Source organism: Pelecanus crispus, chromosome 16, assembly GCF_030463565.1.
Source record: "Pelecanus crispus isolate bPelCri1 chromosome 16, bPelCri1.pri, whole genome shotgun sequence".
NCBI lineage: Eukaryota > Metazoa > Chordata > Aves > Pelecaniformes > Pelecanidae > Pelecanus > Pelecanus crispus.
Genome location: NC_134658.1, coordinates 6,290,502 through 6,315,474, shown reverse-complemented (window position 1 = coordinate 6,315,474; position 24,973 = coordinate 6,290,502). Strand labels below are relative to the sequence as shown.

Genomic DNA, 24,973 nt, shown 5'->3' with positions numbered 1-24,973 from the left:
ATGAAACTGCGAACGCAAAGGAGGCTAAAACTGATTAGTTCAGAAGATGCTTCCTGTCTGCTAATTGAAACCAGGATTAAAAGCAGCGACTTAAATTCATCCAGGCAGGCCAATAAGAAACATGGGTTCTGCCCATCGCCTCTGGAGCGAGGTAAGGCCGGGAGCGCTCGGGCTCCTGCTCCGACGGAGCCCGGTGCCTTCCCGGCTGAGGCTTTGGGAGACCGGGAGCTGGCCGCTGCTGGCGGCGAGACGGCAGAGGAGCTGGAGACAGCCCGCTCCATCGGGTAATGTCGAAGTCTGGACTAGCAAAGCCAGCTCTGGCCCGGCGCACGGGGCCGGTTAATTAAATTGGGCATCTTCGCCTCTCACCTGCAAGCGGGTTTGCCTGCAGGTCACCAGGCTGGGGACGAACCCAGCTGTTGCTTAAGGGAGAAGGGTCGCAGCCAGTTTGTCACGGAGCTAGAAGTACCACTGGAGAGGAGGTTCCTTGGCTTGTTTTTCTTTTTCTTTTTTTTTTTTTTTTTTCTTTTTCAGCCTTCCATTTAAAAACACGAGCTGCCGTGTGCGTCCTGGGAGGTTTGCTGGTGCCTTGCACGGCTGAGAGGGGGCCGTGCCCCAGCAGCGAACAGGGATCGCACGGAGCCAGCCCGAGTATCCCGGGGAGGGGGAATGCTGCCAAAATGCCCCTTTAGCTGGGAGTGTCGTGTTTTATGATGGGACGTGGCCAACTCCCCGAGCAGGTGAGTCAGCGTTTGACGCCCTGAGCTGGCTGGGTGAGACTGGGATTAGAGGGCACTGTGGCTCTCGGCGACAGCCGGCGGTGGTGCATCCCCCCCCCCCCCCCCCTTTTTTTTTTCTTCGACCACTTTATGATTTCAGGAATTCCAGACCGCAGCCTTCTGTAGTGAGCTGGTCAGTTGAACACCCTTTAACTCTAGCAGAACCCCCTCCATGGTGGATGTGGAGAGCGGTCCTGTCCTTATCGGAAACTCGGTGTGACGGCTGACGAGGGGAGCGAGAACAGCTACCCCCGACAGCCTCGAAACAGGGCGGTATCGTTACTGGAATTCCAGCAACTACCGACCCGAATCGTGGCTCGGATGGAAATTTACTGATGACTGAAGCCCATCATCTCATGATGCTATGAAGGGCAGTCCCAAGCGAGGCCCTTGGAGCTCTCCTGGACCGCGGCGGCTGCACCAGCACCTCCCTCTGAGCGGGAGACGCCCCGCAGAGCTACCCAGCTCCCAAAATCTGCAGAAATTGGAGGTCCATTGCCAAAGACCGACAGTGGAGCCTGGGCCGCAGCCCTTCACTCCTCGAGGCTCAGCCCTTGCCCGTTGAGGAATGCCAAGGCATTCGACGTGAGTGTTTCCCTGAACTTGTTTTCCCCGTTTTGGGGGAATTTTTAACAGGTATACCTTTATATATATATATATATATATACACACACGCGCACGCGCGCATTCGTGTCTCTGTGTGTGTGAATCAGTTTAAGTGGTCTGTAGATGTCTGATTTAATTACAAAGTGAGTCTTACACGGCTGCGTTATCCTTATACACATAAACCATTGACCAAGTCTGGGACTAAGATTGGACCCAGCCGCACCCGGGCTCCTCTGGGTTTAGGAGTTTAGGCGGCAAGGGGGTCTGTTCTGAGGTCTGTTCTGATCCTCGTGGCTCAACGGCAGGGTCCCCCTCACCCCCCGCACCCACGCTCTCTGTGAATCTTTCCAACTCAGCGTAACCTCAGTTCCCTTCCTGCACCTCCATGTAGTAATAGAGCGAACCTTGCCGTCTTCCAACCTGTAGCTAAGTCGCCGTTTTGATCGATTTTGTCTGATCACTTTGTTAATCACTGATGATTGGGTGTTGTTAAAATATCACAATCAAATCCTGCGATTTGCCACAAGTGAATTCTAACCTGCTACGAAATCAAACTGTGTCGAGCCACTCCTTCGCGATACGCTAACGTAATCGGCAGGACTCACACACCCGCATCCGCGACGCAGCCGCCGCCTTGGGCCACGCGTGCCCGTTTGGTCAGCAATGTTTTGCTCTTGTTTGCTGCTGAGGTTGTTCTGGATGACCCCAAAAATCAGCGCTGCAGGAAAGAGCGTGCCGGCTCCCAAACCGGGACCGGTGTCGGTGCTGGGAGTGCAGCTCCCCGGCGGCTTGGGGAGAGGATTTGCTGCAGGGAGGGGGATGATTCTGAGCCTTTGTGGTTTAGTCACAAATTAATTATGTTTGGCGTTCGTATTGTGGCAGATTCCTCAAGAATGGTTTTTTTTTTTTTCTTATCCGGGATCAATCCCATGGGGGTTGCACGGTGAACGCCTGCCGCAGCCGGTGGTGCGGGACGTGAGCTCCGGGCCGTGAGCAGGGACTGGGGGGGCTGCACGGTTGGATAGTAGGAAAAATTTCTTCACGGAAAGGGCAGTCAAGCATTGGAACAGGCTGCCCAGAGAGGTGGGGGAGTCCCCATCCCTGGAAGCGTTCAAAAAACGGGTAGATGTGGCACTTTGGGACATGGTTTAGTCTAGTCTACCTTTGACTGGTTTAGTGTGGACTTGGTAGTGTAGGTTAATGGTTGGACTGGATGATCTTAAAGGGCTTTTCCAACCTAAACGATTCGATGATTCTATGAATCATATTTAACTCCCACATCTGTTTCCCCAGCCAGGGCACGCTGCGACGCACGATGTAACGGGTTACGGAGCAGAAGGGACGCGGGGTCCGGCTGCCTCCTTCCTCCTCTACAAAGGCAGGATGCACTCGCCCCTCGGGCAGAGCGCCGGAGGCAGCCATCGCTCGCGAAGTCAACGCCGCCTTCGTGCGCGGCATCGAGCACGTGGCTCCTGAGCAGCCGTCATCGCGCGGGAGACGGGGAGACGAGACGGGACGGGAGCAAGTGGGAGCTGGCGGCACGGCCACGAGGGCTGCGGCACCAGCACCCGACAGCGATACGGGCATGTGTCGCAAGCCATTTGGAGACAGATAATCATAGAATCATAGAATGCTTTGGGTTGGAAGGGACCTTGAGATCTTTGCTGTTGCGTTAAGGTAATAAATCCGGGCTGTGTGAGGAATGGAGAAGGATGTTGTCGAACAGATACTTGCGTGCTCAGGTTGCTCTTGCCAGCTGTGGGTGAGGAGCGGGGCTGGTCCGGTGCACGTGAGCCGCGTCTGCTACTCCCGGGCAAGGCTTGGGCGATGCTCCGAGCCCCCAGCCTGGGAAGCTCCGAATACTTCTGTTTTACTTAAAAGAAAACACGGAAAACGGCTATCTTGGGAAAGTGACTCCATGAGGGGAAGAATTGTTCAATTCTTCTGCAAAAGCTTTGTGTTAAATTCAGGGGCAGAGCTGCAGCTTGTGTAAATTGTTGTGGCTCCGCGGAAATGAACGGAGTTCTGGCTGCCGACGTCAGCTCGGGGATGGCCCCTGGAGAGACGTTCCAGCTCGCGCGGCCAGGCTCACAAGAGCACGTGCAGCACTTATCTGCTCGGCCAGATCTTCCTTTGCGTTTTCTCCCCAGCCTTGACCCGCACTGGTGCCGCGTCCCGCTCCAGGCCGTCCCCAGGAGCACAAACCTCGGCTGCCTCCGTGGTGCCCGCGCCCTGACCCGGCGCGTGCGGTGGGAGACGTGAACGTGCCCGGCGGGACGGGCTCCGGGCTGCCAGCGCTGTGTGGAAAGCTCACGGAAGGGTATTTGCCTGGGCCGGGGGTGGGGGCACAGCAGCTTTTTGTAATTCCTCATTCAGGTTTCAAAAATAATTGGCTACATGCTTCAAATGAAACTGAAGCCAGCGGAGCGGTTGCAAAAAAGTTTCAATCCTTTTGTGAATGACCCCCCACATGCTTCCCCTCTCCTCGAGGAGGGAAGCTCCCATTAAAAACTGATAGTCTCTCCATCAGCTGGATTTTAATTCGGCAAGCGGATTTGACTACTGATGTGAAAGTATTACCTTTGTCAGTGCGATGATATTTTTTTTTAATGAGACAGAAATGGTTTGGCTCCTTTCCAGCTTATTAAAATCTTTGCGAGGCCACATGCGCCGGGGCGAGGGGACAAGAAGGGAAAATTACATTAAGTGCATGATTGGCAAAACAAAATTGAGCTCGCTCTTATTTATTTTTAATCGGTTACAGGCATGTGAATGAATCCTTCTATTATTTATGCGGGAGGATGAAGGGAGCTGTTCTTACAGCTTCGGGAGGAGGCAGACTCTGCTTTCAACTTCAACTCTTCTTTCCAGACGAGGGACGCGGACACCTCGCTGTTATCCAGGATGGAGATAAGGGAAGGCAGCTGTGTGAAAAGGGAGTAATTTGCCTGTTTTGAGTGGGAGTGGGGCATTACCCAGGAGGAGACCATCTCCACGGGCGCAGGGCTCATGTCGGTGCGTTGTGGGTTCCCGGGGCGTAAATCTCACGGCTGAAAAAAAGCCTTTCACCCTCCCACGGGCGATCAGACTATTTCAGCCGGCGCATGCTATAAGCTAGGCCATCCCAGCGTCTCCTTACGGCTCTGGATCGGCTGGCGGGGTTGCTCCAGCCGCCAGCCCGAGCCGAAAGCGCTGCTCTCCGCCTTACAAGGCTCTGCTGCGTCGCTCGCCCAGATCACAGAGCACGGAGCACCTTGCCTCGAGGTGGGCTGCGCGGCCCGCGGGGACCTGGCCCTTCTCCAGCTGCTGGCTCCTTCCTCCCCGCTCTCGGCGCCTTCCGCTGCCTGCGCGGCAGCACGGAGGCACTGCAGCAAATGTTAATCTAATTTACTGCTCGCTGTCCTTCTCTGGGTGTTTTTTTGCTGGCGGAGGAGGAGGGACATGAGGTGGGTGCTGAGCTGGGGATGCTGAGGCACTGCGTGAAGCCAGGCAACTCACGGGATCCTTCCCTCCTGCCTCAGTTTCCCCATCGGTGCGGTGGGTTTGGCATTCCTTGGTGGCATAATGAAAATTCATATTGATAAAATGCTCGGCGACGCTCATGTGTTTAACATCGTTTCCTGATGACTGAGACTCTTTTGGCAGTTCAGGAGGCGACTTCGCTGTGGAGAGGCCAAGGAGCGGTACCCGTGAGTGCCGTGGCAGGAACACCCCCAACATTTTGGGATGCATTTACTCACGTAACGCCTTTCCTAAACCCCCCCCGAGGCGCCTGGTGCTGGGGTCCCCCATGGCCAGATCCCAAACCTGGATAAAGTTCAGGCTGGCGGGGAGGACAGAGGAGAGAAATGAAGATTTACAGTTGCAGGGGTAAGAGCGTGGCAAAAGAAATACCCTCCTGGCTGTGCCGTTCGCCCCAAAAAAGCATGCGGCAATGGGTGTGCGGGAAGGCTCGGGCTGGCCGGAGTCGCTGCAGCTCCCGGCCGTCGCCGCGGTCCTTTGCCCGGTTTGGCCTTGCTTTGGCACCGGCGCTGTGCCGGCTGCCGGGACCTTCCCGCGCCGCTGCGGCAGGACCGCGGCTCTGAATGCCGCTATTGTGAGCCCCGCAGCCGCCTGGCTCCGCCGGGGAAGGGGGCCCCGGCTCCCCAGCTTTTCGGGTAAGCCGTGGGGTCGAAAGGCTGCGGTGGGAGATTCCCGGGACAAGCCAACGATGCCGAGCCCTGCACCCTCTGAGCGCCGGTGCTCCTGCCCCACGCCCTGCCGCACCGTCCTGCCCCGAAGGTAGATGTCTGCTCTGCAGGCTGTAAGGTCCAGGTCCCCCCTGCTCCTTCCTGCACCCGCTGCAATCCCCACAGCTCTGGTTTGCTGTGGGTGTGTTACACCCACCTGCTATCAACCACAAACCGTTTGAATTTTGTAAAAAAAAAAAAAAAAAAAAATTAGCACCTATTGCTGGAAGTGAGGCCCGCAAAGGAAGAAAAAAATGCTCTGAAGTCCCTCTCCACATCGACCCAAATTGTCTGCAGTAATTTTTCCCCCGTGCTTTGCTGTCGTGGCTGAGAGATTTTCCGGTGATGCAGGTGGTGCAGCAGGAGTTCTGGGGGGGCTCTGGGACCCCACTTCTGCCTGTGCTGGGCACGAGTTTTCCAGCTGGGTGAGCAGGCGGCCGGATCCCGGCGTGGTGCCGCGTGGGTCTCCTCCATACCAAGGAGGAACCGGGGCGGTGTTTGGATGCGGCCAGCAGCACCGGTTTATCTTGGCCGATTGCGGGGGGGGAATTTGCCTGCGGAGCCCAGGTGGCCCCAGCTGCTTCTCCAGCTCCTCCCGCAGTGGCCGTCAGTGTCCCCGTGGCAGCCACCCTTGGCTCCCCGGAGATGGAGACGTCGAGGATGCAAAAAGCAAGGGGCAGAGCTCCCCGGCACCAGCCGTGCTGGCCTCCGCGGTGACGTGCCACGTGCTGGACCTCGGGCGCTGGGACGGAGGACGGGTGAGCTGCTGCTGCCCAGCCTCGGGGCGGGCTTGCTGCTCCGGCTTTCCGTGGAGTTTAGGAGCTGAGATGGAGCTGCACTACCAGCTGGCAGGGAAATAACCCCTTGGAGCCTTGGCCTGGGTGGGAAGGGGCCTCTTTGGGAGTGCCGAGAGCGGGGATTTAAGTGGGTCTGGATGTAAGCAAACCTCGTGCAGGTTTGCTGTGCTACAAACAGGGACTTGCCCTGCTGGGCTGAAGCCCGAGCAGTTGCGCCCATTGAATTTTCCCCCCGATTGTGCCCTTCGATGCAAATCAAGGCGTCTCCCGCCGTGACGAGTGGATTAGCAGCATAATGCCAAGGCAGATGGTGTGGCACAGGGCGGATGCAGCGGGGACCTTCCCCGACAAAGCAGGGGGGCTTTGCCAGGACGTTCAGGGAGCCCTAAATCTGTCTGCCCCTGGGGCGAGTGCCCTGAAGCCAGCCCGGTGCGGCTGGACGCATGGCCCCATCCTCCTGGGAGCAGGGGTGTGCGGAGAGCGGGATCTCTACCTGCTGCCAGCAGAGGATTTGGGTTTATTGTCTCGAACCGCACATCCCCGCTATTAATGAGCAGCCAGGGTGTCAGCTGAATTTCAATGAAATCACAGATGCAGCCCTGCTAATTGCTCGTTTGCTTACCCGGAGCAAGTGTTAAAACAGTAAAAGAAACCGGAATCATAGAAACCTCTTGTGCAGCTAACGAGGACAGCTGTAGAAAAGCAGCCCGTGTTTTAACCACCTTGGTGGCAACGCCTGCCTGCTGCTGTGCGCGGCTCCGTTTCGGTCCCGCTGTTCACCTTGCTGCGGCGGGCAGCCGGGGAAGCGATGCAGATCGCCTAGAAATACTGCGATTCACGGCCGGGACAGATGCAAAGGGTTCAAAAGGGGAAAATCTCGGCAGCGCTGGTGCTCAGGGAGATGCCGTGTGGAGCCTGGGTGGACTTGGGCAGCCCTCGTGCGGGGCTGGCCTGCGGGCAGAGGGGCAGCTGCAGCCCTCAAATATCTGCCCCAGTTTTGTGCCCCAGCTTTTGGCTCTAAATGGCTCTTATCATAACTTAGTAGGAGCCTGGAGAGTGTCTTATGGTGCTCGTTACGCAGAAAAACCACTGGCCTAGAGAGGTGATTATTAACGTTGCAAAATCAAATACCCGGTGTTCAGAAATACCAGAATTTCAGCCTGAGCAGGTAGAGCATGTGCTGCAGATAACCGGCTCTGTAATGGGAAGATTTGGGAAAGCTTTGCTCTGGTTCTGCCCCGCAGGATTGTTGTTCTCCTTGTCTGCAGGGCAAAAGTGGCTTCGACGAGGACTGCAGCTGCTTCTGTGAGCTTTTAAGCCATGGCTCGGGAGGTTTAAGTTCAGGTCTCTGTCCCACTGTGGGCATATCGGGGCTCTGGGACATCGTTCCCTCGGCACCGCTGTGCCTCCTCGGGCTGCAAGGCTTAAAGAAGGTGGAGGAGTTTCTATCGTTGTGTTTAGAGAGCTGCCAGCACTATACGTGCTGCTGCAATACAAATAATTTTATCAAAAAGATTATTTCAAAGTCCTGTTAGAACTGCGAGATCTTGGCTTCTCGTCTCGACCACATTTCCTTTTCTTTCTTGAGTCCTTTGAAAAAAATCTGGCTCCTTCCACCATGACTCAGATAGGAGGAAATAAAATCCACATTCATCATGTCGCCGCTTGAGTCAGATTGGCATTTACGCCATTAGTCTGGAGCAGGTTGGCTCCGTGATTGGTGTTCGCTGTGTTCCTTGTGATGAAAGTAATTAATCTTAGATGTGGACTTTGCCCAAAGAACCGCCTGGAAAGCTCGGGGGAATTCAGGTGCCTCCTTCGCGGTGCACAGCTTCACCCCATCGACAGGAGGTCCCTCCGTGGAGGTCTGGGGCTGAGCTGGGGGAGCAGCAGCCTGCAAGGGACTCACGTTTCTGCATTAAGCCAGGGCCAGCGAGCAATTAATGCTGCCGTCTGAGCTTCCCCTTGCTCTTGCCGCTCGGCAATATGGGTTGCTGCGTCCCATGACCCCACGAGTACCGCCCATGCATCGCCCTGGGGCACAGCACCCTTGACAGCACCCAAGCAGGAGCACCGGCAGCCGGGATGGGATGCTCCGCTCTCCCGCAGATGCGGCTGCGTTGGGTCCGTAACAAAGCATCTCTGTAGCCGCTCAGGGATCGAGTCTGGTGCTCCCCGCGCATCCTCACCCCAGACGCAGCGCCGTCCCTGTTACCGTGGGCCGTGGCTGTGATTTATAGCCCCGGAGCAGCCCTTTGCTGGGCTCCAGTAATCCCGCCGTCCTTACGTGACAAAGAGACAATTAGGCACACCACAGTGTCTTGCTGCCTGCCAGGCCTCGAGGGGCAAATGCACCCAGGGAGACAATGTGGGTTCCTCGCTGCTTCTGATAGCTGCCTAATCTGCCGAGGGATTTAGGCAGCGCTTGTCTGATGTTCCAGGCTTAGCGCTGCGGGAACAGCCGGGGACCGCTGCCTGGGGAAAAGATGGGGCGAGGCGGCTGCCAAAATGGCACTGCACCACGAAGGGCTTTTGCGCCTACGGCACGAGGGTGTTTGCCCCGGCGCCACGTTCAGTTTCGAGGCTCACAGCAGCGGGAAGAGGAGGGCACTGATGTTTTCCTTACCTGAGGCAGGACACGAGTAATGGGGACACACCTCCACCCGGGCTGGAGCGGGGACCTGCCTCCCTCTTGCACATTACGGCACTGGGAACAGGTAAGTGTTCAGAGCGGCGAGGGGGAGGTGGAAAATCCCCCGTCCTGCATGAGGGTCTGGCACTGACCATATCTTCCACACCGTGTCCTGGCCACCCCACCCAGGGCTACGCCAAGCCCAGCACCGGCTCCCTGGTGCGGCTCCATTTCCGTCTTAAACTCCGGATGAGCAAATGCACTGCTGAGGTCAGCGGGGTTGTGCTGAGAGTGGGCTTGGGTTGGTGTTCAGGGGGATCAAAACGGGGCAGGGCCTTGGCTCCTGGGAAAGAAAGAGCGACTGAGCCTGGAGGGAGGATGCTCGTCGATACGGCTAGAAGCGGAAACGGCCCTGGCAGCTAGCAGAGACGTGAAACTTCAGGTGCTGACTAGTGTATACCTGCACTGCTGGATGATCTGCTGCTCTGCAGGTGATCCTGGGGCAAATCACTTAACCTCATCCAGCTGTTCTGCTAGGAGAAGGAATTAACTGAATTATTTCGTTTTGATGGCCCCTCTGAAGCAGGCTGACGGATCGCTGCTGACCCACCAGCGACTGCCAGGTCAGTAGAAGACTCTGCCAGGTTGGGGCAGGGGCCCATTTCATTCCAGGCGTGCAGATACGGAAATAAAGAGATTTCAGACCCTGGGTGCAAGCTGAGTCTTGGCATATATCACAGTGAAATGAGCTGGCGTCCTGGCTGGGGCCTCGAAGGAGCTGTTTGCTTTGTCCTCCCCTTGCCCTTGCTGGCCCCGAGCCCCGGTGTGGGGTAGCACCACACACCTTCACCAGCTGCACACGTTTGGCAGCCACTCATGAGCAGAAAGTAGCCCCCTTCTCTCCTTCAAGGGCTTCTCCCGTGCTTGAAGCTTTGCTGTGGAGCGAAGAACAGCAGCAGTATCTTTACTGAGAAGAAAACACATGGAGTGGTTTGTATTTTTAAAGGCGACAGTCTTGCAGTAAATTGGGATGGATTATGGGGTGCCTATGCTGATAGCAAGGTTTTGGATCAAGCGAGCATGGGCATAAAGATGTTTTGGTGTTGGATTTGTGGTTTGGTTGTTTTTTTTCTTTTCTCTGATGTTAGCCTGCACCCCAGAGAGAAAACACACTGGCTCGGTGTCATTGCTTTAATTGTACTGATCCCCTGCAGATGCCATTTGCAGGCTGCTGAAGGGGCTGGTGCTGCTACTCTCTGCTCACACACAACGGAGCACGCAGGGTAGGAGAGGCTGCTGGTGCTGCGCGCTGGCTTTTGATACCGTGTCTTCCCCCAGGGTCTTTTACAGAACTTGCAGACCATTAAAAAGCCACATCAAACAGCATTTCTTCCATTTAAGCTTCATGACAGAAGCCAGTCCGCAGTGTTGAAACCCAGTTGGGAGCCGCTGGGACAGAATGGAAAGAGTTCATTAGAGGAGTCCCCAGCTACCGGCAACTTCCAGGCTTTTCAGATGATAGAAATTCAGCAGGAGACCTAGGTGGTGGCACTTGATTGCTGTGCTTCAGGGTAGTGTGGCTGCTTTCACCACTGAATCAAAGCCAGGCAAACTTAGTATTTTTATTTTGAGAGAAGCAGGTTGCGTAGCGTTTTTTTTCTTTAACCAAATCACGCTATCAGTCCAGCTCTTTGAATCATTTGGAGACTAACCTTAAAAGAAAACAGCCAATGACTTTAATTTATTTACTTTCGGACAACTTCTATACATAAAGGTGGGGAAATACAGATTTTATTTAAGCAGGCACAGGAAACGGTGTCTTTTTTTTTCCCAAATAACTTTTAAACCCAGAACTGCGATAGATTTTAGGTTTTCTTGAACGAACTCGAGGCACGTCTGCGCAGTGCCACTGCAGGGATGCGTCCCAGGAAGTTTCCCAGCGCCTGGACTCGTCTTCCAGCTCCCTTCACGCTTAGCTGAAGCTCAAACTCTGCCTCTCAGTTCTTTCCAGGACCATTTCTACAAAAGGGTGAAGCTGAAATCTTTGTTTCCTGATGCTCACGGTAGAGAAAAGGCCAATATCTGAGTTTTAAAAGTAGGGCAGCGAGAAATACATGGAGGCGACAAGAGGCATGGCAACAGCCTCCCACTGAAAGAGGAGAGCCGGGCATTCAATTACTCGTGTTGTATGTGTGGTCCTGAGAGCCAACTTTCTTTTTCCCCTCCTTGGCTATCACCTCCAAACACAGGCAGATGCCAAGCAGTTTAACTTTCCCAGTGTTTCAGCGACGCTAAAAGCAGCGAGGTGAAAACTCTGCCCGTGTCAGCGTTCCCGTAAACCTGCCCCCACCGTGCCGCAATGTAGGGGACCTAAGGCGGCCCAGGGAAACCTGCAGACAATGCCTGCTTTGTCTACCTCCCTTCTCCTCGGGCGCTGTGAGATGCTGAGTCCAAACATTTAACCACAAAATGCATTAATTACCGTCCAGCTCCCTGGGGTAAGGACCATATGCCAGTAACCAGAAAAAAAGCATGCTATTGCATGGAAAGTACATCGATTGTTAAATGACTCTAAGCTGCAATTACTGCCACTAAAAGTTCTTGATTAACATTTCCTAGAAACATTCAGTCCTCCAACCTCTGCGCTTGGAGCGGTGTTTGCTTGGACCGTGCAAAAGAGGTGCGACCCAGAAATTGTGGGATGAAGTCAACTTCCCGCATAATGATAGGGGATGTGTCCTCTGCTCCTGTAATTCTGCCTCAACCCACAGCAGAGAGCTGTTTTCCACTGTGTTTTTCACCAGTGTCAGATGTTAACTCTGGGTCCGGTTCCATGCAGCGCTGCGCGTCCTCAGCTGCTCACTTGAGCGCCTTGTGGGACCAGCTCCGTGAGCCTGCAGTTAATGCTAAAATTTGGCACCCGCCCCGGATGAAAATGAGCTATCCAGGGACAGCTGGTTGGGAGTTATAGCGAACTGCAAACAGTCTGACACAAGCAGAAGTTTGATTTCCCCCGCACTCCCTGCAAATCTGGCGGGCTAACACCCTCCAAAAACAAACACCGCTCGACGCAGGGGTAATAAAACATGAATGAGCGATATCGGCATAACAAAATAGTCCATGCTAGGTGGCAGGCGATGGATGGAGCCCAAAAGTCTCGCTTTGGTGTCTGGATGGGAGGCTTAAGCAAATTGGAGCTTACGGGGTTACTTTGCTAAAGGGGCACCATCCCAGCTGAGCCTCTGGGCCACGTGGGCTCAGGGCCTGCGGTCACCGCTCTTCCGCTTCAAGTCTCCAGGGAAGGACTTTGCAGCATCCCAGCCTGCAGACAAGCCTGGGAACCCAAATTAGCATTGGAATGAGAATGCTGGTATTTTTAAACCAGGGCGTGTCGGTTCTGCTTTTCTTTTAATAGGTGTCCGTGGGCAGGTTCTTCTCACAGCTTCATCCACCATTGCTTTAAAGAGCTGTAACGAACCCGACCGTCAGGCCAGGCTCTCGCTTCCAGCCGCAGCCGGCACTGGATGGGCCAGCGAGCTGCCGTGCTGCGTTCTGCCTTCCAAACCTTCCCCAGGACCCTTGCTTCTCGAAGCAGTTTAATTACGCTTAAAAGCCGGGATGTTCATCCGGCATGCGGTCCCGCTGAGCTGCAACATGACCTGCATGCTGAGCTCCTCCAGTGCCTGAAAAATTCCCCGTAGAAATAAAGAGCCATTTTTGAAACCCGGGGTCAAGGTGGCAGCGAATTCCACCGGCTGAACGTGCACAGCGAGGGCCAGGGCAGGAGGGCGTGTGCTTTGATATCTTTAACATCTGATGCCTCCAGTTTCAAAAGCACTTGGAAAGTTTGAGATGGAAAATTGCTGCATAAAGGCCAAAAGCGCTAGCGAAGTGAAACAATAATATGCTGTTCTGCTGCTCTGCCGAATGGAAATAAGCCGTCTCAATACAGCATAAAATAATATAGAGGGAGTCACCTCCTGAGCTAAGCATAGGTGGGGGGGCCAGAACTGCTTTGTTCTGACTCCCAGACTCGGTGCAAATTTAGCTTTGAATAAGTCACTTAACTTTTCTGACTCATTCCTCACAGCCGTAAAAGGTGGCTAATGCTCACTTCCCTACGGATTGTTAGGAGGACTGGTTGTTTATTTTGTAAAGCCTGGGCAAATTAATTCTAAGTATTATCGCAGAAAACCTTCCAGAATAACATAAGCAGCAATTACAGAACTAGAAAAGAATCGAGAGCTTTCAAACGTTCAAAAGCGTTCTGAGCATCGTTAGAGAAAGAGGTTTCGTTTGAATGGGGAGGATGAGGGGTTTGGTAGGTGCCAGCTGGAAACCAGGAAAATGTCATCTAAAAGTAAAATAACTGAAAAGATATTAAGCAACAGACAAGGCTGGTGCAGCTGGATATAAATGAAATAAGCGGGCTATTAGCTGCTCTGCAAGATAACAGCATGCGCACTCTTTTGTTAGAGAAGAAATTCAGTGGTAGTGAGAAAACCAGCCCTGGCAGCTCCTTTGTATGTCTGGTAAAACATAAAACAGCGCAGAGTGCCTCGCAGACCTCAGATTTGTTGCTTTACACCTACCCTTAGCGGCGCCGTGGGAGAGCTATTTCTTTATACTAAAAACACTGCCTTTTGGAAAGCAGGTGGTTCTTTGCTTTGGGGAGTCTTATAAAGTATTTCAAGTTTTACAAAACCCAGTGATTTTTGAAACTTTTGGCAGAGGAGGATGGCGAAGCACAGAGAGGAAGGCTTGGTCCTTGGCTGAGAGGGGTGTCTGGCTCAGCGTTCCTTATCCGGGCGCTGCTCAGCCCCGGTTGGGAGGACTCAGCTCTTGCCTCTCCCAGCAGACACCCAACAAGCAGAAGAGGATAACTCCGCCAGCGTGCTGCCATGGCCTGGCAATACAAGCCCCTCGTTACCACTTCCCGAACCTACTGGGGACATTTGGCCAAACTGGTGCAAACTTCTTAACTTTGCCGTGCGGAAAAAGTGAACGGAAAGCCCTAAAAACTGATGTTTGTGGAAGGTCTACACGACAATCCCATTTAAGGGAAATGTTTTTCCCTCCCCTCCATCCCACCCATGTTCCAATGACGGTGTCCTTTGTGGTACAGGCTGCAATTAATTTAAGGGAAAATTATTCAGGGAGATTCCTCGACAGGGCTGAACCGCACGGTCCTGCCTCACTCCCAGATCAGTTTGGTTACAGTGACACACCAATTCCCAATTTAGACTGTCCCACCCCATGAATCAGCGCGATTCCTTGGACTGTCTGTAGAATAAACAGAAACGAGTCTTCCTCCGACTCCGCGGGAATCCGCTGAGCTGAGGAGGGCTGTACAGAAGCTGTAGGAACGGGAATGAAAAGGACTTTGTCACGTCGGTTGCCCAGCCCTGTGAGCGCCGGGAGAGGGGCTGACAGCAGTTTTTCCTGCTCCGGATGAACAATTCAAGGGCATTCAAAGATGAAATTTGCTTAAAGACATCCGGTTATGCAGAGCTGAGGGTAGTAAAATGCCTGGAGAGATACAAGGTTCTGTTATTACCAGTGAATACTCCGCTGCTAACCATTTCATCCGGAGCCATTTCTGGCTACACGGATGCATTTGGGTACAAATTACAGGGAGGCTCGTCCCAGCGCCGGGTCACAGACGGCATAAAAGCAGTCGAGGCGGAGAGCTGCGTCTGCAAGTCATTCAGCGTCACCTCGGGGTATCCCACAGCCCCAGCGCATCCTACCCTGGGAACGGCTCTGCCGAGACATCCAGGTGCAGCCGAACTCAGACTATTAAAAACAGAGTCTGAGCTCCTGCAAAGAAACGGAAGGACTGGGAGCGAGGGCGGGTGCTGCCGAGGCATAAAAGCCGCTCTGTTCGCAGCGGCTCGGACTGCGCAGGCATGAAGTCGCATGGGGAAAATGTGATCGCAGGCTGCGTGCTGCCTTGTGCTATTTTGGTGAAAAGACTGGAAAGGGCAAGCGGTTTAATTTCATTCCGACGTTTTTGCCCAATTCTCCTGTGTATTTTTCTGTCCAGCTCCGCAGTCCCTGACCTTAATAGCGAGGGAGAAACTAGGCTGGAAACACTCCTCCCTGCCTCTCGAAATAGATTTTCCCCCAGCCAGGAAAGAAGCTATTTCTGCTGCTTTGGCGCAGATGCCGGCGGTGTGGCGGGCCCGCACCCCGAAGCGCGGCGGGGCCGTCAGGGGGAAGTTTCTCGTTTTGAAGCTTTTCCCCGCAGGCTGCAGCCCCGGGGCTGAGGAAACGGCGGGGCTGGGGGCGAGGGGACACACGGACACGGGACACGGCGACACCCGCGACCCTGGGCCTGGCAGCACCCACAGGGCTGCGGCCTCCGCCGAGGCCGAGCCCCAGCAGGCCGCTCCCGGGCGCTGGGCCAGCGGGCACCGCACCGCCGCCGGCCTCGCCCCGGGGGGTGTCCCCGCCGCCCCGGGGTGGGTCCTCGCCGCCCCGGGGGTGTCCCCGCCGCCCCGGGGGGGGTCCCTCGGCCCTGCCGGGAGACCCCCACCCCCCCCGCTCCTGCGGCCCGCCATAGAAACCGCTGGCCCCTCAGCGCTGGCCCCGCCCCCTCGGCGCTGGCCCCGCCCCTCTGGCGCCGGCCCCGCCCCTGTGGGCTGGCCCCGCCCCTCGGCGCCGGGGCGGCTGGGGCGGGGCGGGGCGCGCGGCAGTCGCGCGCAGGGCGGGCGAGGCGAGCGGTGCGGCGTCCCCGTCCCGGCTTGGCGAGGGGCGAGGCGGGCGGAGGCTGAAGCATGGCGCTGTCCGTGCCGGTGAACGGGCTGAAGGAGGGCGACAAGGAGCCCGTCATCGAGCTCTTCGTCAAGGTAAGGCGGCGGGCGGGCCGGGGGAGGGGGTCCGGTCCCGGCGCCGAGGGCGCCTCTCCCCTCAGCGCGCGCGCTCCGACCGTTGGGCGCCCCCTCCCCCAGCCGCCGTTTTCCCGCCCGCTCCCGCCCCGGGGGGCTCCGAGTTTCCCTCAGCGACTCGCTCGGGGCCGCCCCTCCCCGGCGGACCCCCCCCCCACCTCCCCGCCGGCTGACGGGGCTCCCCCTCGCCCCCCCCGGCCGTGCTGGGTGCGGGGACCCCCCCTTCTTCCCCCCCCCCAGATCCCCGGGGCCGGCGGGGCGGCGGCAGCGCGGGGCTCTCCTCAGGGCGGCTCCGGGCCGGGCCGTAGGCGACGCCCCGTCGGTCGCGGCGCACAAAAGGGCCCTTGGGCGGGGGGGCGAGGGGGTGTGCCCGGCGCGGGGCGGGAGTGCGGGGAGCCGGGGGCCGAGCCAGTGCGTGCCGATGGAGCGGGCGATAAGGCGGACCGCGAATAAGTCACTTCTGAAAAAGTGTGCCGGCGTGCCTTTTGCTGGAAAATTCTTTCCCCACAGCAAATGCTGCAGCTGGCGCGTAGCAGGGCTGTGGGCACCGGTAGCAGAGGAGCTACCGGTACCTTGCTCGGTGCGGCGCAGGACATCGCCCCGGCCTTCAGCAATCCGCGTTGGCCGCCCAAGAGCGCGCACGGAGGTGGTGAAAACACGAAAGAGTTACTTTCCGCTCAGTCCCCTGCCTAAAAACTCTCCTCTCCTGGCAGAAACCAAACATGCAAATGCATCACCAGTTTTTCTTCCGAACTAGAAGAATGAGCATGTGTCGCACTGCCCTGATCTGGCAAAGATACCGTATGGTATCTCCACATGTTTTGCATTCACGTATTGCAGTATGATGCAATATTTTGCATCCTCCGGGGCTCTAGTGATGCAGCATCTTCCTTTGACTTCGTATCAAAAGGGCAGAGAGTAAATGGTGCTAATCTTGTTCTATGCTCAGACTTACTTTGAAGAGAGCTTCTGTAGAAACAAAGTATTTTAATTTTTCGGATGAAGTTTCTTTCTGTTGCAGTGAGAAAACAATGGAAAGCCTTCATCTGAGGTCTTGGGAACGGCTTAGTGTAAAAGCCATGATGACAAACATGACAATTTCCAGCAGACTAGGTAGAGCTTTGCAAATAAGTTATTAAATACAGATTTTATTTATTAAGCGATACTCCAAAAATACTGCATTTTTCCCATTTTGGACTTTTTAGTAGTCTCGAGAGGCAGTGAGGGGACCCAGGGAAAGCATTGCAGTGGAGGATTCCAGACCTGATTTTAGTCAGAATATTTAGGTTCTTAGTGTAGAGGTTAGAACTTAGTAGTACAGCAATTAAGTTACAGATTACTTTGAATTATTTATAGCTGTACTTCTTTAATATAACATGCCAACTTATCTTCATCTGTCCCAAAGTTCATTAGCCGATTTTTCTTATTTTTAAACAAATTTGAGCAGTGATTGATGGCAGAGGGATTTGGGGGCAGGGGAAGTAAGCTTTGTGGGTCTGTTTAAAGAGGGTATTTCATGCATGAGGAGTAGAATGGAAGAAGGTATAAAATTAGTTGTGAGGAGATGCATTGATTCTAATTAAATCAGTATTAGACCAATAAAGATGTGAGACTGTATGAAAAGGGAAAAGCAGGGATTTTTCTGTCCCTCACAATTGAAACTTCTTTATTGGTGTGGGTTTAAGAAGGCTATATTTGGGATTACCAGTGAGTAGTATGTACCTCAAGGAAGCCTTTTCCCAGTGTTATGAATGACTGCTGCAAGCTGTGTACGGTCTGCCTTTAAGACAGAGTTCAGGTTAAAAAAGAAGTTATTCTTGGCTGCCGTCATGGTCTTCAGGTAAAGGTTATTTCCCTGTAAAATCCTACAGAGGAAGAACACCCTCCACCCCAGCAGACAGACCAAAATAGTTGTTTAATCTGGGTGTTGCTGCCTGTCCCACGCTTTACTGAAGCTGTTAAGTATTATTGGAACAGTGTTTTTGTTTTTGTAAAGCTAATAAAAGTCTCATTTGCTACCTGTCTCATTAAGGTGGTCACTTCATAAAATGCTGGCAGAATATTTATGGTTATTCAATAAAGCTAATAGTGTCTGCCTGGAAGAGTACTAGATTTTGATTTAGTCATTTTTATCCCCTGTAGAAGGGAAGCTGAGTTTCTGCTTTTGTCGCACGGTTTTCACCTGGTTATGGGTGCGATCTAGAAAAAGTCTGAAGTTACTGAGTGAATGTTAGAGTATTTTGCAATGTAGCTAATCACTTTTTAAACAGTGTATGGGGGCTTGGTTCTACCTATGTGCTGTTAGTCAACGAAGCTCTTAAGATAGAGGTAGTGGAAAGACTCCTTGACCAAGAAAGAAATCTCTGCCAAATGCCTGCAGCTGAAGGGCGGCAACTGTATGACCTGCGTACAAAGGATTGTAGCAGCCAGACTAAGATGAAACAAAGGTATGGATTAAAGCTTGAGAAACAAACCTGTGAAGCTGGAGGAACCGTTTGGCTTCATGCCCAAAATGTTGGGTTTGAATCTTACTAAATTGCGATCAGTAACAAAATAGGATGGGCACGGCATGGGGAGGAGCGCGTACATGGTTAGGTTTCAGTTATGAATGGCTATATATAGGGCTGCTTGTCACCAGCAAATTGCTTTGATTTATTCAAGATGACCGTGTGTCAGTCTGCTGTAACTTGTATTTTCCTAGTCTGTGATTATGCATGTGCAGAATTAGGATATTTAGGTAAGAAAGTGTGTTACAGTGCTGAAACTGAGGTGAATAATCTGTTTCTTGGTCTCATATAATGAGTAGCTTCAGCAGCTTTTTCATTACAGCGCTGGTGGGCTGCCTGCGGTCTCTTAAACTAAGTGTAAATATTTTTCAAGTCTTTCCTCTGAGAGCTGATTAAGAGAAACTAGTGATATATCTGATTTCGTTTAGTTTCCTCATATGTTCGCATGTTTTATTAATGAGGGAGGCCCGCTTCCATTGTCTAACAAGATTATTTTTATATGCCCTAGTGGCATTTTAGAGTAATGAAGACTGCATTGTAATGAACATGTGCACAGAAACTTGAGCATTGTGATCCGAATACCACTCGTATGGGCCACTTGTAATAGCTGCAATTTAGTTGATGGTATGTAGATTTTTATTGTAAATAAAAAGCATGGTGGACTGACTTGGTCAAATAGAACCACTCATCTGTGGAAACCACAGGACAGAGCTTACAAAACTGCTTGTGCAGTTTCTTGACGACAGTGTACAAAGGAGGTGGGGATGGGAGCTGCCCAAAGCAGCTGTTCTAGAGGGCAGTTGGTGATTGCGTTCTTGTAATAGCAAGGTGAAGACTCAGAGGATCAACAAGTTCAGTGTTAAAGAAAAAAACCCAACAAACTCAACAAACGAGAAATTCATAGTCATATATCTGCTGGCACGAGACGGGTTATAGTAGATGTAGGTAACCACTAAGGAAGGTGCTTCCTTCTTCAACTGTGTAACGTGTGTATACTTGCAAATTAATTAGACCTTGGATTTCTGGCAGCTTTCAAATAAGATGTCATTGCGAAATTGGGCACCTGTTTTGAAAATCAGATAGTGTCTACTATGTGTTTACCTGTGAATTGTACTGTCAGTAGAAAAAAAGCTGTGATTTCACATTTAATAAATACCCTACTCAAACACTTCCAATGATTGCAACAGAAACTTGTCTACGGTTTTGCACATCTGAATTAAACAGAAATTTGGCAGGCGAGCTGTCTGTTTGTCTTCTGGGAACTAGGTCCGTTTTGTTCAGTTAAATGCTGGAGCCCGTGGCAGGGAAGGGATGTGTGCATCTGCATCTCTAGCAGCAGACTTGATGTTAGCTCGGGGCTGGGTGAGAGGAGGAGTGTGATGTGCCTGAATCGCACGCGTTCGGGTCTGCCTTTGTCTTGCGGTCGCTCAGTGCCCGTGAGTATCCTTACGTAAGCTCTGACGTGTCGTTCTGGAGTAGTACAGCTGCTGTATATTGGTTTATAACAGACCATCCCATGATCTTGTTTGTCATCATTGGTGGTTTTTTTCTTTTTTTGGCAAGTACAATATAGCTGTAAAATTAAAAGATATAAGATATAATTAACACTGATATAAGGAAATAACAAGACTAGAGACATGCAACGTTGCTTCTCAGGGATAGTCTTGTCAGGGGCAGGCTTGTCACTCGATAATCTTATTAGATAACTCTCCTCCTTACGTACCAGATCATCCTTTGGAGGTTTTGATGTAATAACCTCAGCACCTGAGAACTTTCTCAGTCTGCCTTTGATATGCGTTTGATATAGATAGCAAACTTTCAGGGGTGGCTTATTTCTTGGGAGCAAATTCGGGAGTACTGTAAAGGATCCCTTTATAAACTGAGGCGTAACCATCTTGGTATATCCTGTGCTTAGTTGTTATAAATCAGGCCTTTTCCTTCTTTGGCCAGCAAACTATATTCCTTTAAATTCTGCTTGGGAAAGTTCTCATAGCCAGAAACATCCTTGGTTTTTTGATTTGAATCTGATTGCTAATACAGAAACTGGTGCACTTGGTACAGTATTGTTTAAAAATACGGAGATGGTCTCAAGTGTAAATGTTAATTTTTTTGCAGAACATTGGAAAGTAAGCTTTCCAGTCATTTTCAAAGGGATTACACAGATGAGTTAGCTTTTCTTCAGTCAGAAATTGCTTCTGAATACACTTCAGCAGTAATGGTTTTATTCACTGGCATCTATCCTCCCCTTTCCAATGATTAACATCTAGACAGCTCAGTTAGATTGTCAAGAGAACTTGTGTTTTGCTTGGCAGCTGAAATATGCCTGACACTCGTGCACTTTTCCTCCTTTCCCCACAAAGTGGTCCGAGAACTGGCCGAGTTCCTGAATTTCTACCCATTGCCCTTCACAGCCTGCTAATCTGCCGGCTGGGATTGCACGGTCATCCGCAGTGGTGCTTCTGAGTCATTTGCTCCGTGGGGCACGCAAGTGCTGTATGCCATAGGTGCATTCTTTGAGCAGAGATACTGCTCTAAAAGACAAATCTCAGTTTTCCCAGATGGGAAATGGCTCGGGCTGTGCATTGGAGCGGGGGGAGAAGCCTGTGTGTCGGAGCACGTGTTGTGGGACAAGCTTTAGGGCCTGGAACCTATCAAAAGTCGGGGGTAAATGCGTATCAAGGATCTGAGCAGCCTGAGTCTTGCTCCTGATGTTTTTGTATGTCAGTCTGTGACTGTGTGTACGTGCAGTAAGGAATTCACAGAAGCAGGGAAGAGCATACTTAACACCAAAGTTCTTGTGAAAATATTTAAAGAGAATGAGAATCCTTTTAAAAGAGATGTCTTGTCTGTACATAGAGATAACTGGTTGTTGAGAAATAACATGGAGATACGAGGAATGTTTCTGTAAACCCAGTTTCGCTGTTGGGAAGTGGGTGGGAGGGTCTGATAAGCTTTCAGTGGGCAGCACTGTGACACTGTTAGCATCCGAAGAAGTTAGTAATCCTTACCCTCGCAGCCTGAAGCGACTCGGCGTCACTGTCTAGTCTCTCACTGGTTATCCTGACCTAATCTTGTGGAAGGAGACGGCGAGGAAAGAGAATTCTTAATTTGAAGAGTATTGCTGTCTGTCTTTTAATGTGAATAGGGTGAGCAGAGAAGTAGTTGGTTCTGTAGCTGAACTTGCGGATTTTTGAAGGCTGTGTTGTCTCTTACAAAAACCTGTGTTTGGAAGAGCCTAGTCGGGGAATTCATTGAACTTCTAGCTAAATAGTAATCTATGTACTTTGGAAGATTACTTTTGTACTCAGAGCTTGCAAGTTTGATTTTTAAAGGTGTACATTAGTTAAAAGGGACAAAAAGAGCCCTGGGCTGTCGTTATTTTCTCACCAGTATGAGCATGTTCGGATTGTCTTTTAAAAAAGACATTTATTGTGATGTGACTAACACAAGGCCTACACACTTGTTATAACAGTGCCTACATCAGTTCCAAGTTCTGGCTGGGCTGGACATACCACTTAGAAATCCCCAAGAACTACTTTTAAGACTGGATAACTGTACTTGGGATTTGTAATGGGATTTGTTGTCTTTTTTTTTTTTTTTTTTTTTTTTTTTGGGTAGATGTTCTCTTTTGCCCTGCAGCTGGTATCAACTGAGCAGTGCAATTCTATAAAACCTGAACTGAACAGCATGGGAGGAAGTAAGGTGTTTTTGTCTGCCAGTAGATGCTTAGCTTGTCCGAGACAGCAAATTTAATTAAAGATGGTGGTTGGTTGCAAGTTGACTGTCCATGGAAAAATTATTTAGATCTGTACTTGTTATCCATCTGATTCGATTTTTATCTTCCAAGTTCTTTGCAAATAACCCATAACAAAAAACTTATTGCCCTTATCAAGTTGTTTTTTTTTTCTTGTGTATTCTTTACTTTGGAATGATACAGTTTCACTCTTAAAATAGATGCTAGGTACTCGCTCTGTGCTCATTTGTTGTTAAAATGTTCACAAACTCTTAATACAGTTAAAACACCCAAACACAAAATCATTGTGTTGCCTTGGTATTGAGTTTAAATAGAGCTTTGACTTCAGGAGCTTTAAATCCTTTATTTAGAATAATTTTTTCCTCAAAAAGATAATAGTTAATTTTTTTAAACTTGTTTTGAGTTTGTTTTTTTTAATTCAGGTCAAACATGCGTTTGTGGTACAATCTGATTTTTTAGGGCTCTGAATGCTGTGTTTGTTTATGCTGAAGTGAAAAACATAAGCTGAACTGCTGTTAATGACAAATGTCTTTGTGTGCGAGTTCTCTGAGAGTTCAAACTTATTCCTTGTATTGTTGGCTAGACAAAGGGCAAGGAACTTTACACGAGGAAAGGAAATGACTTAGTTCGGTAGACTGAATATCCATATTAGGTATAAACTAAATATAGGAGTGTAATCCAGGAGTGAAGCCATATCTGTATATTTTCATGAGAAGAGCTAATGACATCAGTCAGTGCTACTGAATCAGCTTCAGAGTTTTTTGGCTCTGTTAAAGCATTACTATTTTGGCTGGAGTTCGATGGGCTGTACTTTGGAGAGCTGCTTTTCATAAATAAAGGAAATAGTTTTTTTACATGGTTTTGTCTAAAAATAAAATCAAAGCAAGCACGAGTATATTTCTGTAGTCTTTCAAAGTGATGTATTAGCCACCCTAATGAGACATGCTGTACTGGAGCTTAATGAGATAAGGCGAAATGTCCTGCAGGAGGAAGTTCTACTCCGCAACTGAAGAACTTGGATACCATCTCCCGAGGGATGTGGCATACAGTCGTAGAGGTGCATTTTAGTAACTGAGCTGCACGTTGCTTGTGTTGGACCCAGAAGCAACAGAGAACAAGCCTTCCTTGAAACCTTTGTTCTCTAGCTGCTCTAAAATAAAAATTCCAATGCCAGTTTCAGTCTAAGGTAATGTTTTTCCTTGCTAGAGCTTTTGGATAAGCTGTTAGTAGGGGGTATGGGTTCAAAACGGCAGCTCTCTTTCAGTGAGTTTTGAGAATTTGCGCAATTTCTTTGCTCATGGGCACATTCTTCTGTGGACATTGCTGTTTACATTCTGATTTGGAGGCAGTTGTGGTTTTAGCTGTATTCTTTATTTTCCCAGAATTTTGAAGCTCCCAGGTGATTGCTTTTGGCTAGCATTTTGACATGATACTCATTTGGGCATTTGACATTGGCTCTCCTGGTAGGGTTCAGTCTAAGTCAGCCTGGCGACTTGAGTGACCTGGCTGTTGGAGAAGGAGCAGTGCACAGGGTGAAGTTGGAGCAGCTCTTCATTGTTCCTCTCTGCTAATCTGTCCAACTCATTGCTCATCTTAGCTCTGTAAATTAGGTTATAAAATACCATAAACGGAGTTCTTTGTTTTCCTGTCCTGCAGAAGTGATGCATGTTCAAAGGTTTATTTGGAGAACTCTTAAATGCCAAAGATAAAAATTTAACTTGGTCATCTGAGCCCCAGTGACAAGGTTTGCAGTTCTTTCCTTATAATTTTTATAGATGCTTCATTATTCAGTGGGGAGGTTTTGGAAGTAGGTCTCTTGGGCTGTAGGCAAAGCACACACCGTACTTTGCTAACAAATTTAATAAGTGTGTGGGGAGAGAGTACTTGTCATATACAATGCCTGTTCCAAGTTCATATGCTAGGTACTCGAAGGCAAGTTTCAAGCACTATAAAAGAAACCCGTAGTACTGTATAGTTAGTTGCTGCCCACATTTTCCTTCTGGAATATTGCAAGAATGTGTCAAGCTGTTACACAGCAAATTTTAGTCAGTTTGGCCTTGTTTATCTTATCGAGGCTTGTTACAACTGGATCACTTTGTTGAAGGCATTGCCATTGGAGTAAGAGGGACAGAAGAGAAGAGATGCCAGGCTTCTGCTGTTAATGAGTAATTTTAATTTTCCTGTGTCAGACTAGGAGGTGGTCGTGTGCATGGCTGTCCACAATTATCCCTAGTTTTTGTATTTGTATCATTAAGCTAATTTCTTCACTGAAGAAGATGGTGGTTAGTATTTAATGCAGGTTTTGAGTCTGATTCTTCATCTGATTCTCCCAAAGGATGAACATGGGATAATTTCGTTTCTCCAAAGAACTAGAAGTGCTTAATTAATTTCTACTGAATTGTGAAGTTACTTTAACATATCATGAAGATACCGTAGTTTTTTCCAAAAGCTTTACAGTGAGAATCGGGTAGCAATGAACAAGAGTTGCAGGAAAGTGTACGAGACAAGTCTGCTAATTATTTTGTTAGGAATAGCATCACAGGGCTAAAAATAGTGTCAGCCTAAAATGGTCAGTTGCTGTTACAGTCAAATGTCTAACACAGCGGTGGCTTATCGGGAAGGTAATGACTTAAGAGGCTACTTGAATGGGCTGATAAACATTCCTTTCCCTGGTGTAAAAGCCAGATCTCAAGTAAATGCAGGGAGCTCAGTTCGGTTTTGTGTGTTGTTTTTTTTGGTTTTTTTTTTTTTATTAAGCCTTTTGAGTTTACAGGAATTT

At 50.7% G+C, this 24,973-nt stretch overlaps 1 protein-coding gene across 1 annotated transcript in view; it reads left to right on the top strand.

The window, feature by feature from the left end:
• Window positions 1-15,815: 15,815 nt before the first annotated feature.
• The window catches only part of CLIC4 (chloride intracellular channel 4), a 33,707-nt gene continuing 24,549 nt past the window's right edge, over window positions 15,816-24,973 (top strand). Inside the window, exon 1 of the mRNA XM_075721923.1 lies at window positions 15,816-15,894. Within this exon, the coding sequence (XP_075578038.1) occupies window positions 15,823-15,894 (72 nt within the window). The 5' untranslated portion in view covers window positions 15,816-15,822. The remainder of the gene's footprint in view (window positions 15,895-24,973) is intronic.